We start from the raw sequence: 17,350 nt of genomic DNA on the forward strand, positions 1-17,350 counted from the left end.
CTTGTAGAATCACAGAATGGCTTGGGTTGGAAGAGATCTTAAAGATCATCCAGTTCAAACCTGCTGACTCAATAATCTCAAAGGTCTTTTCTAACCTAAACAATTCTGTGAATCTGACTATCCCTGCTCTCCTTGATACTGTAAACCTGCCAGGCAGTGATTTTTTAAATTTGTTTTCCTCCTAATACTGTTGGGGTTTTTTATGTCTTCTCTTTTCCTTTCTCCCTCATCCGAAACCCAGATGAGCTTAGGACAAAGAGCAAAGTTGACCTGCACACCTGAGATGGCCTATGGAGCCACAGGCCACCCTGGGGTCATCCCTCCCAATGCTACGCTCCTGTTTGATGTGGAGCTTCTCAGGTTAGAGTGAACCTTCCCGAGGGAGTTGGCTGCAGACATCTGTTAATAACCATCCGTTCCTTCCCGCCTTGCCAGCGGTGGGAGGGATCTTCACTGGAATCCCGACGTTCCCTGCCTGAGCTGTCCTGTCAGTAGCGCCTGCCGCTCGGTTTCTTACGCCTTCCTTCTCTTTTTTAACTTTGTGGTGTCCGTATTTGCCTTTTATTAGAAGCTTTGCCTTGAGGAAAAAAACGTCTCCCGGTGTAACATTTTAAAGTTGTACATTTTATTTAATTTGCATGTACGAAGAATTCATGGTGATGACTGAAAATATATATAAATATAAATATATATATATATATATATTCCTTATGGGAAAAAAAAAACCAAACCACTGCCTTACTGTACACTTAAACCAAGAAAAAATAAAAAACCACAAAAGGTGCTCAAAAAAAATAATAAAAATCCAGTGTACACCTTGTACATGAACGGGCATTAGCCAAACAGAGTTACCTGCGCTGCCACTTTTCTCAACTTGTACGTTCTGCTTGCTGCTGTTTTAAAAAATACTGTCTCATTTAAGAATTATACGTATATATATATATGTATAAAACAATAAAATCTTGATACTTTACAGGCTCTGTTTCCTGTTTTTCTCCCCTGGCCACTGGAATGCTTTTTGCTGTCTAAGAAGTTCTTCAAACAACCCGCCAACAACCTGGTTTTTGTTAATTATTTCTCTTATATGAAATGTGTGTAATTCCGTGCACTGGTTCTGTTAAAGGTGGCCCAGCAGAAGATCTCTGTGAGACCAGAGATACCAGGAATGTGCAAGTAAGGGCTGATGGAGCAGAAAAGTTTCTTGGCTCTCCATCTCCCCTGCCCTGCCTATGGCTCCTCAGCTCTGGCCAAAATTTGGCTGCTGAAGAGATGGAAAGTGCCACTTGTCAGAGACATGCAGTGCTGATCTAATTCTGTGCCTTTACAACAGTAAAACTAGGGTAAAATTTTCTCCTGGAGCTGAGCAAGGCTAGAAAAGAGCAGGATTATGTGCATCCACCTTTCAAAGCAAATCTGACCAGTGGGATACTCTGGCCACTGAACACAGTGGAGTTTTTAGGCTGCATCATCTGCTCATGGTTACAGAGCCTGCAAACTTACTGTGTGCACTGGGCCTCTGGCACTGGAGACTGAGCAATATTTATTTCCTTTACTGGTTATATGAATTCATGATATGCTGGTTCCTCCCCTGGAGACAGGAAGATGTGTATTCTGTCATTTACCTGGATTAAGGAGCAGGACCTGATCAGCGAAGCTGCTTCTGTGCTGTTATTTTGCTTTGCCTAAGTCTGATTTCTTTCCCTTAGGTTCATTTTTGTCTTTTCCTGTAGAAAACCAGAGCATCGCTGGGTCACAATGTTACTTCTGTTTAACTTGACTGTAAACCATTTGTATAGTTTTCAACTAATGGATGTTTTGATGGGAGCATTTCAAACAGTTGCTGTGCTGTTTTCTTGTGTGAATCTGTGTAAGGAGAACACACTGAGCATGAGCAGTCAGACAGCAAAGCTGTGGAGGTGACTCCAGGTGACACCTCCTCGAGAGGAGAGCCTCAAGGAGGGCAGAGACACAAGAATGGTGATCTGGTCAGTGACTACAGCTCGCGCTCTTCTCCCTCCAGATGTTCATTTTTCCCACAAAACTGCATTTGAGCTTGTTTATTAATATGACCATAAATCCACCTCTTACAAGATTGTTATACACAGAGTTGTGTACGTTTTTTTCTGGCTCCCCTCTCCATAAAGAAATGAAAGGCTTTTCTGAACCCTTTTTTTAGTGGAAATCTCCAGTCACTGCAGCAGTTGAGTTACACTCCATTTCACTAATCGTACTTTTTTTAGGACAGCCCAATTTTCGGTTAATAAATATGGAATTGGAACTGCCAGGGTCTGATGTCCACCAGCATTCCCGAATTCTTTGAAAAGGATGTGCTCTCCTTTGCCACTGCCCTGGCCTGTTGCTGCACTGGGTCACAGATGCAGCTGCTATTTGGCTGCAGCAGTTGCAGAAACAAGGTCATATAAGTGCCTTGGTTAAAGGGAATGTGGCCCTGTCTTGTCTGTCAAACAGTTTGATGCACTGCATTGGTCTAAGCTGCTCCTACTGATGGCCCAGTTTAAGTTAGTTGCTTATTAAAAGTGGAAGAAGCTCCAAAGTATCATGGAATCATAGAATGGTCTGGGTTGGAAGGGACCTTAAAGATGCTCTCATTCCAACCCCCCTGCCATGGGCAGGGACACCTTCCCTTAGACCGAGTTGCTCAAAGCCTCGTCCAACCTGGCCTTGAACACCTACAGAGAAGTGGCACCTACACCTTCTCTGGCAACCTGTGCCAGTGTCTCACCACTCACAGTGAAGAATCTTTCCTAAATCTTTCCTAATACCTAATCTAAACCTACTCTTTGTTTGAATCCATTCCCCTTTGTCCTGTCACTACATGTTCTCATAAGTGGTTTTTTTCCATCTTTCTTGTAGGCTCCCTTCAGGTACTGGAAAGCTGCAATTAGGTCACCCCAGAGCCTTCTCTTTCCCAGACTGAACAATCCCAATTCTCTCAGCCTTTCCTCATGGAAGGGGTGGCCCATCTCTCTAATCATCTTGGTGTCCTGCCCTAGACTCATTCCAACAGGTGGATGTCCTTCCTGTGCTGGGGACCCCAGAGCTGGAAGCAGAATTCCAGCTGGGGTCTCACCAGGAACCAGTGCCTGTTTTGTGCCCTTTCCTGAATGGAAAGTAGTGAAGCCAAGGATTGGCTCAACGTACCTGGAATGGCCACATATTCCCTTCATCCTCTCTTGGCCCTGCTGTTTGGGAGCTTCTGCTACATCTGAGGCAATAAGCAGGGCCTTTCCTCTCCTGCCAGGTTCCTTACCAGGGAAAAGACGTTCCTGCTGGGCTCTAGGAGCTGATCATACTCGGTCTTATCTCCTCCATCTGCAGAGCTGCTGCTGTGCTTGTCCCTTTTGCCCTCAGCAGTTCCACCAGCCCTTCCCGGCTCCGTAAAATCCTTGTTACAGCTGGCTGATGGAGTGCTCCCTCATCACCCCTCTCTGTGGAGACCTTGGCTGGAAGCAGGGATTATTACATTTTTCATGCCAATTTCATTTAAAAAAAAAAAAATCTAAAAGGAAAACTAATTGTGCTTCGTGATACTTAGGGAAATTAAGTCTTCAAGGAAATGTAATCTTCTGCTTTTTATTTGACTGCAAATGCGTTAATTTATTTAATTGTATCATCGATCAACACTGTACATATAATTATTACCACTATATAATAGATTGGAAAAAATTTACTGTCATTGCCTATGTAATCAGATATGCTGCTGTTACTAATTTCTAAACAGCATCAATGGGGAAAAAAAATGACCTTCCAGGCTTAATTTCATGCCCTACTTCCTGAAAAATTAAACAGGAAGTGAGCACACACAAAACCAGCACAGATGCAGAGTGCAAGGCTGGTAACATCTGCCTTATTTGCTGCCCCTCTGCCATTCACAGAGCTGAACTCATTTCCCTGTCCTTTGATATTACATTTCAAACAAAGTCTTGAGCAGATCTCATCAAAACAATCCTCCGGGCATTCCATTTCCATTCCCTCTGTCTTGCAGGTACAAATCATTATTTCATTTTACATGTGCAGGGACATTGAAAGCCCTGAACAGGCACTGGAAGAAAAAGTATGAAATGGAATATTTAATGAAAGGCGGCAGCTGAGCTCTCAGAGAAATCAAAAGCTGCTGATCTTGAGGATTCATTGAAGGAATTTTTATTAATCTTATTACCCTAAAGAATTGCTTTTTTATATGTGTTTTTCAAACAGCATCAAATCCTCATCAAAACAGGCACTGCAGTGCAAGCACCACGCTCTCTGCTATTGACATCAGCAATGTGGTATTTACATAAGATTTTAAACAACGCTGGCAGTGCACAGCACCATTACTGGCACCCTGGTATTTATTACCAGTGTTTATTATTATTTATTAGAACCATAAATCCAGCATGGCAACAAGCAGCTCCAGTTCCTGGTACAGCGAGAGGCCTCGTGTGTATACACGACATATATACATATAAAAATATATATTAAAAAAAAGACATATTTGGGGGTGTAACGAATGTTCACATATTAGCAAGCCTTCCATTAGGATTCCATTCCTTTAAATATTTTTGAGGCAAGCCGTTTTTTGCCTGAGAACCTTTGGGTTGTGTTAATCTGAGGAGTAAGACTTGAACACCAAGCTGGCAGTGGAGGAGCAACTGCTCACCCAACCCTGGGTGACAGGCTCCAAGTCTCCCAGCGCCTGTTCCCGACCTCAGGAATGGGTTACTGTGGCCTGCAAGGCTTCCTGCTGCAAAAAGCAGTGACAATTTTAAGGGAAAGGATCCTGCCAGGGATCTCCTGTGTGTGAGAGCTGGGTATGGGCACTCTGCCCACCACCCATGAACACACAGGGACATTCCTGTACGAATGGCGATGGATGTGCTACAGCTCCTACCTGTGTCCCAAACATTCAGGTGATGGATGACTCCAATTCTGGAAGGACAGGTTACACACAGAACTAGCACAGCATACAGCAAGCCTTGATAAAAAAGAGTAAAATATGTAGACATTTATTTTTTTTTAACCAAATGAACAGCATGGTTCCTTAAGTGACAGATTCAAACAAAAAAAATCAAAGGATCAGAAAATTGGAACATTTCTTTATGACAGTACAATGTACTGAAAAACCCAAAATCAAATTACAAATCCTCAAGCTGAGTATGTTTGTATCTGCCCATGTTCTGCACTGGCTGAAAGTTGTCTGGTTAGGGAGTAAAACCTCACCAAAGTAAATCATTCCAAGGCAGGATACTACCAATGTTCACACAACTTCCAGCTGGCTCAGAACAGAGGTTGTTCTTTCCCACTTCCAAAAGACACTGGTTATGCACACTCTGTATCAAACTCATTTTTATACACAGGACATGAGTGCTGAAGAAAAAAAAAATTTACAAAAAATGTAAATTTGGTTTTGTTTCCATCAGATGCTACACCTAAAAAATTATGTACAGAAAATCTGTTAAGAATTCAAACACAGCAGGCAGCAAACAATCACAGTACAGGTACCAAAATCAAAACCTTTGTCTACTGTCTCGTTTTGGTCGAGTGTTCTCTAATTCACACAGAGTCCTCAGTACAACCCTGGTACACTCAGCCAAGACCTTATACAGCCTTGGCTCAGCCCTGCAGCACAGCACTGTGAGAGCAGGGCTGTTTCACTGTACCCAGTCAGTGTTGGCACCACTGCTGGAACCGGATTTGACTGGAGTCACCTTATCAGCCAGATAGTTTTAAATTTAAAAGGCCATTTATCTTCTACAGTTTGTGAAAGAAACTTTGCTATAAACATGGGCTTCCTTTGTTCAGTCAAAAACAGAACCTGCTCGGCCCCTTCTTAAAGCTCCTGCTAGAAACAGGTCAATGCAGCCTCTGCCAGGTCACCCTCACAGCTTGGAGTGCCCACGTCCACTTGGAGGATTTAATCTTAAAGCAGATCTTCCTGTGTTTTACATTTATTTAATTCTAACGTGAAGATCTAAAGATTCATATTGCAGCTTATCAAATCTGTAAGAGAAGAAGTTACACTTTGTTGAGAATTCCTGTGTTTAGGTTAAGAACTCGACGGCAGGGCTTGAAAACAATTTTCAAAAAAAGATCAGTTTATTTTGGTGGGTCTGTGTTAATTCCATATTTTTCCTTGAGAAGCTTAAGCTGTTCCTCTTTCTTCTTTGTGTCCATCTTTTGGAATGCCTGTAATTAGGAAATAAAAAAGATGTGAGATGACAAAGAATCTCTCATCTTAGGATATGCTGTTTCCCAGTAACTGCAACCAACATCACTAAAAAATCCATCACCATCACATACACAGCTCTTTTTGATTCTTGCCCTTGGAGAACATCACAGGGCCCTCTGGACACCGTCAGTGTCCAAGGAGGACACCCAAAACTAGAGACTTTTTACCCATAAACAAGATCTCACACCCTGTTGCAGCTGTGCTGGTGGGAGGCCCCTGCTTCCTCTTCTCCAGAGTACTTGCACCAGAAACATCTTTGTCACACCCTTGGTCCAAAGGTGCTTTGTCTGGCACACAAATCCCCAAGTAAAGATGAAACACTGACCACGTGTCCAATCCACTCCCTCCAGCACCTGGGGATTATTTCTTAACAACACCCATGCAACTGCCTTCACAAACCGATTTTGGGTTTATTTTTTGTGCTTGGCTCTGTTCACAGGTAACTTAACCCCCCCCCCCGGTGCACATACCCTGTTTGCATTGTAGTACAGAACCACGAGGTATCTGTTGCACACGTTGAACCCTGACAGGTGATCACAGGCGTTCTTGGCGTCGAAGATGTCCTCGTACACCACATAGGCTGTTCCTCTGGTCTCAGGGGTGTTCCCACTGCAGAGCAACATCAGTTTTAACGTTGAATAAAATGAACAAGAAGTAGTTTTACTAGTCTAATGTTTATTTATTTATTTCACAGTGACTGAGATTAGATGAACTAATGCGACTTCACTAAAACCCAATTTTTTATTTTTTTCTAGATATTAAACTACGTTCTTGCTTTCCACACCAAACACTTCAGAGCCAGAGCCAACAGGAAAATGTGCTCTATTTTGTTCCTTAAGGAAAATGCACCTCTCCACAACAACTATCAGAAGCTTTTGTCAGGGTTGCCAAGTGTCTGGAAATAATGTAAGTCTTTATTAAAGTAATTAGCTTGTTTTATCTAATATTACAAGACCTGGCTGTCAGTTAGTGGCTGTCTGGATCAGACGTGTCCCTAGGGTTGAACAGGGCTCCTGGCACATCACAAAGCCAATTTAGGAGTCAGAACAGCCCTGCTGGTGACAGCGCACTGCTGAGCCACAGCCATCACCCACTGGAGCACCAATTCCACTCCCTTTGCCCGAGGGATGGGACACACGGCTGGGCACATAACACTAATGAGCCCTGAGGGACCACAGAGTTTACAGATCCCAAAGGTTTCAACTAAAAGACAGTTATAGAGACTTAATAATCAGAACAACTGTCTCCAAGGTGCTTCTGAGAACTCCCAAGGACAAACGGTATCTCACATATCCATGTGGGATGTGTACAAAGGTGGAGAATGGGATAAAAACTGCACGAAGCACAAAAGCCATTACAAAGGGGGATCGACCTTATGCCTTGTCTCGTGATGATGTTGGGATTTCTGTGGGAAACAACGCCAATTAGTAGTTCTGAACAAACTGCTGGACACACACATAAGTGGGTTGCTCTGACGGAAAGCTCCTGATACATCCCAATTCCTTATGTCCCACTGTTCCAGCCTACATGTTTTCAGAAACTTTAAGTATTGGTTGTCCTTTATGTTCATTAACAAAGAACTCCACCTGTTTAGCCCAGCAGTGCCCCTTGTTCCTTCAGCCATTCCCCAGCCACATCTGCTGCATTTCTCTGTTGGACAAGGGCCTGTCCAGCTGCACATCCCAGCACAGCACCACCAGCACGTGTCCCCCTGTCCTGGTCTGCTGAGGGCAACTCTGCCTGTAAAACTGGCTTTGCTCTATACAGTTAACAAGCAAACAGGTTGCCAGAGAAGCTGTGGATGTGCCATTCCTGCAAGTGTTCAAGGCCAGCTTGCTCTGAGCAACCTGGTCTAGTGGAAGGTGTCCCTGTTCATGGCAGGGGGTTGGAACTAGATGGTCTTTAAGGTCCCTTCCAACACAAACCACCCTGTGATTTTAATCACTACAGCTCTGAAATGAGCACTTCTATTTGAGGTTGTTACGCTTGGTCCGTTTAAGCAGCACTGACAGTTTAGGTATTTACACTCTGTGTACTCAAAACAAACATTAATTACCCACCCCAGTCTCAGGGCATTACTGAACAGAAAGCCATATAAATGACAAGGGGATGTTCTGCTCTAATCTGATCAGCAACTTAGTCAGGAACTCAGAAGTGTTGCAGGTTATTTTGCCACCGTTGATAGAAGCAGTACAAAAGCCCCACACTATGTCAAATACAAACATTTCCTTTCTATGTGTGCATCTACTGAAATGTGTCTTACAATGTTTAAAACACCAAGTTCTGCTTCTTCCCCTTCCTAAATATTCTTTAGAAGAGGGAAAAAAAAACAAATCTTTTTTATGAGTGTCCATACTCCAACCAGCCTTACTACAGTCCTCAAAAGCTCTCCCTGAATTCCACCTTCAGCCAACTCTTTCTGCAGAAACTTAGAGGGTCATGATACCATCCAGATGGAATGGTTTAATCCACATGATGATCCCTAAGGTCCCTTCCAACCCAAACCATTCTGTGACAACTCAGACAGTTCTCAGGATAACAGGCAACACCAGAGCCAGCAGTGAGAAGAACCTCAGAGCTGCTGCAGACATGTATAATCTCCAGGCATTTACAAGCAAAGTCACAGTCACATCCCCACTATCCAGACCCTGTGTGGTTGAGGACACCCTGTCTCTGACCCACAGGGGTTCCTGCTGGTATTTGTTTCTAGACCACAGGTCCAGCAGCAACATCAACATCTCTGTTTTCCCATTAATTATCTCATACTCATTAAACAGGAAAACTGGAAAACTGTTCAGCTTCTGCCTTTCTTATTTTTAGCTCCAGCAAAGGTAAAAGCTCAGTTGTATTTAGGGTTCAGGAGAATGACTCTGATATTTTACCAACTTCCCCAAGTTCACACCAAATTTAAGCTTCTTCCCCCCACCTCCCAGCAACATAATTTTCTAACAAATTCACATAAGAGCATCCTCGCATGCCCCTCTGGCACTCAGGGCACCGAGCCTTTCCAGCTGTGGATCCCAGCTATCACCCGCTGCGGTGGGAAAACCGGCAGCGGAGCACGTGGAACCCTTCACGTCCCACAGGAAAACAAAACACTTACACTCTGATCTGCCGGATGGGGCCGTACTTCCCGAAGATGTCGTACATCTCCTCGGCCGTGATCTTGTACGGCAGGTTCCTGATGTACAGGATCCGGTTCACCTCCGGGGGGAGCCGGATCTGAGGGGGGGCAGGACACGGCGGGTGTTAGAGCCGGGGCACGGACCGCAAACCTTAAACCCAGGAGCCCAAACCACAGGAACACGGAATGGGATCGGGAGGAGCCTTAGAGATCACCCTGTCCCACCCCCCGTGGCGTTCCCGTCAGACCAGCGGGATGCCTGGAGCGGGATGGGCTCCCTTGGCCGGGAGCGGGGCCGGAGCCCAGCGCGGGCGGGACGGGGCAGCGCAGCGCACTCACGTTGGCTCGTTTGGCCGCTTGCATCGCCATGGCTGCGGGCTGAAGGAGGAGGCCTCGGCCTGGGGCAGGAACACCGGCGGGGAAGGAGCCCGGGAACAGGAACACCAGCAGGGATCAGGAACAGGAACACCAGCAGGGATCAGGATCGGGAAGGCCCGCGGGAGACCCGGATCTGTCCCGGCGTGCACTGCTCGGCCCCGGCCCCGCCCCCCGCCCTGAGGGGGCCGCGATACCCGCCTCGCGTCCCGCCTTCAATTCACGGCCACAGGGCTGCAACACGGACCTGTTTTTAATAAACGCCTCCCGTAATGCTCTGCCCCTCCTCGCCACCTTTTCAATAAACGCCTCCCGTAATCCTTTGCCCCTCCTCTCTGCAGTCCAAGCCCCGCAGTGACCCTGGCACCCAGCACAGCTACAGCAGCGGCCCTTTCTTGAAGCAAACGGGCACTTCGATGACGATTTTGCCGATGTTCCTGTTCTCCTCCATGATCCTGTGTGCCTCTGCGATCTTGTGCAGGGGGTAGACGCTGTCCACGAGCGGCTGGAGACGCGGGGAAGCCCCTCCGGAAAAATAGGGCAGAGCGTCCTCTGTGAAGGCTCTCACCAGCCGCTCCTTGTACTGCGCGAAAAGAGAGTTCTGAAGGTTATTTGCAGCCATTTCACTCGCTGAGGTGTCTCCAGGCACGGCCTATACAAAGTGTGCGCGGCCCTCAAGGAGACACTTCCTGCCACTGTCAGGGGGAAAGGGGCATTATAAACATCGGACCGGTCTAAATTACAAATAAGAAGGAAACTTTTAGATTTATTACTTTGTAAATGAATGAAATTCTCCAAAACAGGTGGTGTAAGCTCAGTGCAGAACCATTTAAATTCAAAGTGATAAAGTTCTTGAAAAAATTATATGTATAATATATATGTATATTATGTCTTAAACCATCTACCCTAGGGCTCCGCACTGCCTGTCTTTTACTGTCATAGCTGAAAATTTTCCACATAAAGGGGTTTTCTTCTTGGTAGCTGGGCATCCAAATGGCCTTGCTTGCTTTTTACCAAAAAATTACCTAATAGAGGTTTTTATTTACCTCTCCTCAGACTCGATCAAATTGCCTGATCACTCGAGTTCTGTTCTTTCTTACACCAAATCTATAAATTATGGTACTTGGGAAGTACATTTAGAAGTCCGGGGTATCATTCCTCTGATTCAGGGAGGAATTTGATAAAAATAGAAAAGGGACATTATAACTTAATTATAACTTAATTTTTCCAAGTATGTTCTGATAGCTCAAGGTGGGCCTTTATTTGGCAAGAAGGTGTTTAACACTGGTTTTAAAAGAAAACTATCATTGATTTTATGGTCAAACTGCACAGACTGTTGATAGCCATTACTTGCCTCCTTGTCTCGTGACCGTAATAGACTCGTGTGGATGCTGGCTCTTTTGGAAAGCAGCCTTGCCAGCAAATCCCCATGGACTTCACCTCCGCTCAGTAGTCCATAAATAATCCACCGGCCATCAGTACCCAGACAGTTGAGATTCTTCTCCCAGTATGAGCCACCAACACAATCTAAAATAATATCCACTCCAGAACCTTAAGTAGAAACAGAAGAGATTTCATCAATGTAGTTGAGCTGCATTAAAGGCTGGGATAATCTCAGGGAAAACTAAAACCTTGTTCTCATTAGGTACAGAATCAACCCTGCAATTCTCATCTAATTCTTCCCACTGAAATTTTTTTACCAGTGTGAGAACCCAGCATGGTGAGGTAGATACCCTACCCCTGGAAGTGTTCAAGGCGAGGTTGGATGGGGCTTGGAAGCACCCGGGTCTAGGGGAAGGTGTCCCTGCCTAGTGGAAAGTGTCATGGCAGGGGCTTGAAACAAGATGATCTTTAAGGTTCCTTCCCACCCAAACCATTCTGTGATTCCATGATGATTCAAACTCCTACAAAGACAAGTGTGAGGACCTGGTCCCACACTTCTTTGTGGAGCAAAACAATAAGAAGGCACAATATTTACGCCCCAAATGAACACAGATAAAGAGAGCCCATGCAGAAAACAGCACAATTAAACGAAGGAAAGGCACATTCTGAGCTGAACAGTGTGTCAGGGTCACTGCTGTCTGCTCCCTCACCGACTGAGGGGACAGCTGAAACTGAGTGTTTGTGCACATGTTGGGAGGTACAAACCCCTCCCCAGCTGTCACAGGCTCTTTCACAGAGAGGTTCTTACCTTGGGTGAACTCCAGGACTTTTTCACTAAAATCTTCACTCTTGTAGTTGAACCCTGCAGCTGCTCCAGCGTTTGCTGTTGCTTTCAGTTTCTCTTGAGTTCCTGCTGTCACGATGGGAATTGCTTTTGCCAGTCTCACCAGCTGAATGGCTGCCATGCCAACTCCACTGGCTCCAGCATGGATCAGCACTGTCTCGCCCTCCTGTACTTTACCTGAAGGACATAAGGGAAGAGTGGTCACCTTTGGGCATCACCTTTGGATTAAAACATGAACAGTGTGGAAAATACTGAAGAGGGGGTTGAAAGAGATGCCCTTCTGGGCTTTGTTTACATCTTCATATCCTTCATAGAAGAAACAAACCCAGGACTAACAGAGGTCGCAGTGTGCTGACAGAACTTCATTTTACCAGTTTCAGTGGAATGACTTTATCTTGGCCCTGTCCAGCTCTGGGCATCTGTGACCATGCTTAAACGAGTGCAATCAGCCAGTAAAAAACACTGCTGGAGGTTGTTCATTCTGAAAAATCAGGCACTCAACAATGCAGAAATACCAGAACTGCTGCGTAATGTTAAGGACCAGTTCTACCCATCATCTATCAGTTGCTCTAATGCATTAATTTGAACTGATCTGGAAGTGATCCTGAGGAAACAACACTGCTTGAAACAAGTCTATAGGAAAGTTATTTGTTTGGAACTTCTGTTCTTTGCTGGAGCTTTTAGGTGGTACTGCTGAAGAGGGTAGAAGGATATTTCTCACCTGAGGAAAACCCTGGCAAGTGCTACGGTAGTGCCTTGGCAGTGTATTTTCAAAGTGAAGAGTGTGAGCTTCTGACTGTTTTAAATCAGCTCAGAGGGGATTTTACCTACAATTACTGTCTCTGTCAAACAAGGTACAAGGAGATGTTGCCTATTTTAGATCCAAAGGCAATTGGTGAGAAAGTTCATTATATGATCATGCTTGCAAGTGAAGTCAAATCCTTAGAAATAGGATGACTTTTCAGCTGTTCGGAGAACATGGAGGTTATTTGAGGGTTTAGACTCAATAGGAAGTGTCCCTGCCCATGGCAAGGGCATTGCACTAGGTGATCTTTAAGGTCCCCTCCAACCCAAACCATTCAGTGATTCAAGATGAGAAACAGAGATGAAAAGAAAACTGAGCATCTTTCCGTATCCCTCCTTGTAAATAGGCAATCAGCAGGATAAGCTGTGAGTGGGGAGAGGTGGTCAAGATTTCAGGATTTGCGTCTGGCATATCAGATTCTGACCCATGGGAATGAAGTGACAGAGAAAAGGCAAACAGCATTCAGATGGAGGCAACAAAGAGAGGATTTCATAACAGACAGGAATATGAGCTGTTTTGGGATAGATGGGCAAATACGCCTCTCACCTACAAAATGCAGCAGCTGAAATGCTGTTAACCAGGCTTCAGGAATGGCTGCAGCCTGGATAAAAGTCATATCCTTAGGGATTGGCATCAGGTGGCCCTCAGGAACTGCAACATACTGTGCTTGGCCTCCTCCGGAGAGCAGAGCCATCACTGCATCGCCGACCTTCCACCAGCCCCTGCAGCCAGGGCCCAGCCCAGCCACACTGCCAGCTGCTTCTAAGCCTAAAATATCACTTGCTCCTTCGGGGGGAGGGTACTTCCCTCTCCTCTAGAATAAAAGAAAAGAGAAGGCAAGAAAGGAAAAGCCACACATCATTGACTGTAATGAATTGCAATATTCCCTTTGCATTTCTCTAACCTTAGGTCCTATTTATTTAATCCTGGTTTTGCACTGTGCAAATGTTCTAGTAAACTGAGGATCTTCTCTTCTCTGGAAACACTTCTTGTTTTTTAAGTATGTTCTTAAAATAAGAATAAATTCATTTTTTTATGAGTCTTCTTTGTCCAGGCCAGTCTCCACTGAGGAGGTACCATGGTCCCCAGTTGCAGAGTATGACTTGCAGATCAGACTTAATAATTTGAATGTAGTTTTTCTCCCCCTGGAACTGGGCTAGTGGAACAGTTCCTGTTCATCTCAAATGTCCAGAGAAGGGTGTAAGCATCTAGAAAGACCAGAGCTTTGGTTTTACATGTTTTCTTGAAAGGCAAGTGCCTTTCCACACTAGCCCAGCACTGCAGTGACCCAGATAAAAACATTTATCTGCTGAATCAACAGACATCTCTCGGCCCTATGAAATCTCCCATCCAAATGCTCACAACTTCCAATCTCTTTTAACTCTTCTGATCTGTCAGGACTTCAGATAGGGGCTTGGAAAATCAGTGTTATTTTCAGGTGCATAAATCTGCATAACATACACCTACCTGAAGTAAATCTGCCCTATTCAGAGCACTGGCAGAGACCTTCACAAGAACTTCTCCTTCTCCTGGATTTGGTTTCATCACTTCTTTCATATAGAGATTTTCTGGGCCTCCTGGGCAATCAAAATAGGCTGCAAACATTTTCTCTGAAACAAAAACCAAAACAAGACTGAAATAAAGCTGGCATGAATACAGGCACACTTACATGCAGTGAGAAAATCTCGGTGATGAAAGATGACAAAAGATTTTAAAAATTCCTGTTTATTTCCCTTGCCTCGGTAGGTGATTCCAGCATGCCTGGTTTTCTCTGGTAGGGGGTCCCACTGCTGCAGGAGTCTTTCAGGTAACTCCTCAGTCTCTGTTCCTGGGTTCCTTTTGGCACCAGCAGCTGTTAAGATGGACTGCAATGTCAAGCCTCCTCCTGCCTGGCAAAATTAAATCTGCAAGAGGCTCCCCTCTGCTCCCTGGTGTTGGGTGGAAGGAGATGAGAAGAAGAGGGAATCACAGTGGGAACAACTGTGTTACTTCCTGAGAACTGGTACTTTACTGAAGGCAGCACAGGGTGGGCTGCTGGCAGAGCCTCTTCAAGGAACCAACTTGGTGTGACAGACCACCCTGCCCTCTGTAACAATCCCTTGCATGCTGATAGACGATATCTGTACAGGAAGAGCGAGGTGCATACCTAATTGTTTGTTGTAAGACTGCAAATGCAGAATGACAAACAACTTGAAACCCCAGCAATGTCAATCCCCACGGGGTGGTGCTCTACGGCCATTTTACAGTGAATAAACACTCCCATTTCTATACAATGTAATTTAAAGGCTTTTTTTTTTTTTCCCTGAGGCTGGTTGTGTATTCATTGTTTTCAGCTGAATCATTTAATCCAGTCCCACAAAATTTGTCTGTATCGGTTAAAAAATTGAGTGGAAAGCCCACCTGATACCACCCTGTAAGACACACTTCTGCTTTCTTAATTTTGTCAAAATTTTAGTCAATTAAAAATAAGATGTGAAAGAAGCTTTTTTGCCTCTTCCATCAGAGTTCACTAACTTGCATTTCTATAAATTGTTGCCTTTGTTGACAGATTCAGGCCCACAAAAATGTTAAAAAAAAAAAAAAAAAGAGAGAGAGAGAGAAGGAAAACAAGGGGATCTGAGTATCTACATTGCTCTCAAATACACAGAAAACCGCAGAAACTGAAACCCAAGTTTCCAACCAAGTGTAACAACTTCAAACTGTCAGATCTGCCAGCAATGGCCCCAGACAACAATTTTAAGGAGTTATACGGTTCCCGAGCACAATTTGTTACTCACCTTTGAGTAAGGAAGGACAATCTCTGCACCGGAACAAACCCAGCCTGCCCTCGGGAACAGAGTCCGATCCCGGTTCCTCCTCTCCGAGCTCCCGGTTCCTCCTCTCCGAGCTCTGCCCTTGCCATCAGCTGCTCCCCTGCGGGTCAAGGGGTGGAACGGGGCGAGGTTGTGTTTTACTTTGGAGGGAGAGACATGAGCAGAGTCAGCACCATTAGTGCAACTCTCTATTGTTTCTACTCGCTGACCTGGATTATGGCAGGGATCGAGACAGAAACCCCGGCAGAGATCCACCGCTCCCCCAGCACACAGGGGAGCTCGGCCTGATGCCCGTGCTGGGCGGGATGAGTGTCACGGTGTGTGCTCGGGCAGAGCAGGAGCGACTGCTCTGATTTCGGCACTCTGTCTCAGACTCGATTTTACCCCGCTGGAGTTCGGGGCACGGGAGCTGTGACAGCCCTTACGCCATAGACCCCCTAGGAAGGCTGCACTGGGCTCTGTTCCCGGGAGACAGCGGCGTTCAGAGCTCGCTGGTTCATGTCCATAGCCCCGTGCATTCCTACCTGATGCTTTAGAATCACAGAATCATTCAGGCTGTAAAAGCAAATCTAGCCCTGGAAGCACTTAGATATGTGGATATTGTTACAGTATTTTGCAAGTGTTGGCATTTTTTAGCAATCTTCCAGCTCTCTGCCTTCCTCCCATAGCATTAAAAAATGCTCATATCAACTGTGATATGGCTCCTGAATGTATTACTCAGCCACACCAGACTTGGGGATAAATAACACGGTGGCACCTTTTGGATCTGCTCCAGCTCTGTGTGTAGTCCTGCAGAAAACACCAGGATAGAGCTGGTCCAAAACTAGCTTAAAATGTAAAGCCAGGCTCTGTTGTAATCCCTGCAGGAATGGGAACTGGATGGTACCACGTGGTTGACAAACCTTAGAGCAGCTGTCAACCAAGTGAGAGGGTAGAAGATGTCTTGTTGCTGAACCAACAACTGTGGCAAAATCACTCTCTTCGGATGAACCTTGCTTATCATAATCTCATATAATACTGTAATACTGTCACATACCATCCCAAAGTTACCACCCATCCCTGAGCATGTGCTATTTTATTAACTATATCTTTAAGAGCAAACTGACAGAATTTTTCACCAATCAGGAACAAAAGTATGAGTGATTGGAATCACTCAAGCTCCGTGTAAGTGTAAAGAAATAATGTCACAGTGAGTTAAGAGGGAGAGACATTAGGGAAGACTCCATCCTAGTATCTGGGATTGGTCAATGGGCTGAACCTGGCTTCTTCCCTCTAGGGAGGCCTATTGGGTAAGAACTTTATTCTAAGTGTGCTAATTATTATTTCAAGCTTTCCTTGATGATTAGAGTTTGTGTATTGCTTCAAACTTTTTCTTGGAATCAGTGCAGTGTCAGCATCAATCCCTGACTCTGTCACAATCTTGTGTGATCAGGGTATTTGTTAATGAAGTGTGTTATTCCTTAAACTGTTCTGTGTGAGTCCTTCAAGGGCGCTGGCAGACAGCAGCAGTGGGTGACATACTTGACAAAACTGATAAAATACCAACTAAGAGAGTGGGGGGGATCCAGGAGGGAGTCTCTCTTTCCAGGCTGAAATAAGGGATTTGGCTCTGACACTCTGCTGGTGTCCCTGAAAAGGTTGGTAGACCAACCCTTCGATACAGTTCAAGAACAGATAAAGTCCAAGAAGCATTTGGACAACGCTCCAGGCTCTTGAACACAAGGTGTGATTCTTGGGGTGTCCCAGCCAGGGGCTGGGCACTGACAGGCTGCTCAGG

The 17,350-nt window shown here is 45.2% G+C and overlaps 3 protein-coding genes across 9 annotated transcripts in view; 1 reads left to right on the forward strand and 2 right to left on the reverse strand.

Moving 5' to 3' along the window:
• Positions 1 to 973, forward strand: part of FKBP1B (FKBP prolyl isomerase 1B) — a 46,108-nt gene extending 45,135 nt beyond the window's left edge. For both annotated transcript variants that reach the window (XM_027897483.1, XM_027897482.1), the window contains one exon: positions 242 to 973. In XM_027897483.1, coding sequence (XP_027753284.1) covers positions 242 to 370 — 129 coding nt within the window. In that variant the 3' untranslated portion in view covers positions 371 to 973. The remainder of the gene's footprint in view (positions 1 to 241) is intronic.
• Positions 974 to 4,946: 3,973 nt separating this feature from the next.
• SF3B6 (splicing factor 3b subunit 6) lies at positions 4,947 to 9,813 on the reverse strand. Its single transcript, XM_027897481.1, has 4 exons — positions 9,693 to 9,813; positions 9,333 to 9,451; positions 6,700 to 6,838; positions 4,947 to 6,186 (listed from the first exon to the last, which is right to left on the reverse strand). The coding sequence occupies exons 1-4, from the start codon at positions 9,720 to 9,722 to the stop codon at positions 6,097 to 6,099; spliced, it is 378 nt and encodes a 125-aa protein (XP_027753282.1). The 5' UTR covers positions 9,723 to 9,813; the 3' UTR covers positions 4,947 to 6,096.
• A 68-nt stretch (positions 9,814 to 9,881) lies between these two features.
• On the reverse strand, positions 9,882 to 16,009 carry TP53I3 (tumor protein p53 inducible protein 3). Of its 6 annotated transcripts, none has more exons than XM_027897488.1 (6): positions 14,499 to 14,845; positions 14,228 to 14,370; positions 13,307 to 13,574; positions 11,920 to 12,132; positions 11,083 to 11,255; positions 10,066 to 10,311 (listed from the first exon to the last, which is right to left on the reverse strand). In XM_027897488.1, exons 2-6 carry the CDS (start codon positions 14,363 to 14,365, stop codon positions 10,105 to 10,107), a joined length of 999 nt encoding a protein of 332 aa, XP_027753289.1. In that variant the 5' UTR covers positions 14,366 to 14,370; positions 14,499 to 14,845; the 3' UTR covers positions 10,066 to 10,104. The 6 variants fall into 6 exon arrangements, with proteins under 6 accessions (XP_027753291.1, XP_027753289.1, XP_027753286.1 ...); XM_027897485.1 differs by having other exon boundaries at positions 11,083 to 11,279; XM_027897486.1 differs by lacking the exon at positions 14,499 to 14,845 and adding an exon at positions 15,528 to 16,009 and having other exon boundaries at positions 10,105 to 10,311; positions 11,083 to 11,279; positions 14,228 to 14,372.
• Between the last annotated feature and the right edge of the window lie 1,341 nt (positions 16,010 to 17,350).

Source organism: Empidonax traillii, unplaced genomic scaffold (genome assembly GCF_003031625.1).
Source record: "Empidonax traillii isolate 1590-97213 ecotype Southwest subspecies unplaced genomic scaffold, ASM303162v1 scaffold543:size1229247, whole genome shotgun sequence".
NCBI lineage: Eukaryota > Metazoa > Chordata > Aves > Passeriformes > Tyrannidae > Empidonax > Empidonax traillii.

Excerpts from the sequence above, each read along its gene's own strand:
- TP53I3 (XM_027897485.1), bottom strand. The coding sequence starts at position 14,365 with ATGTTTGCAGCCTATTTTGATTGCCCAGGAGGCCCAGAAAATCTCTAT. Across the intron at positions 12,133-13,306 it reads TCAGCTGCTGCATTTTGTAG|GTAAAGTACAGGAGGGCGAG; the intron begins GTGAGAGGCGTA and ends TATGTCCTTCAG. Across the intron at positions 11,280-11,919 it reads AGTCCTGGAGTTCACCCAAG|GTTCTGGAGTGGATATTATT; the intron begins GTAAGAACCTCT and ends TTTCTACTTAAG.
- SF3B6 (XM_027897481.1), bottom strand. The coding sequence starts at position 9,722 with ATGGCGATGCAAGCGGCCAAACGAGCCAAC. Across the intron at positions 6,839-9,332 it reads CCCATCCGGCAGATCAGAGT|TGGGAACACCCCTGAGACCA; the intron begins GTAAGTGTTTTG and ends GTTGCTCTGCAG. Across the intron at positions 6,187-6,699 it reads TGTACTACAATGCAAACAGG|GCATTCCAAAAGATGGACAC; the intron begins GTATGTGCACCG and ends TCCTAATTACAG.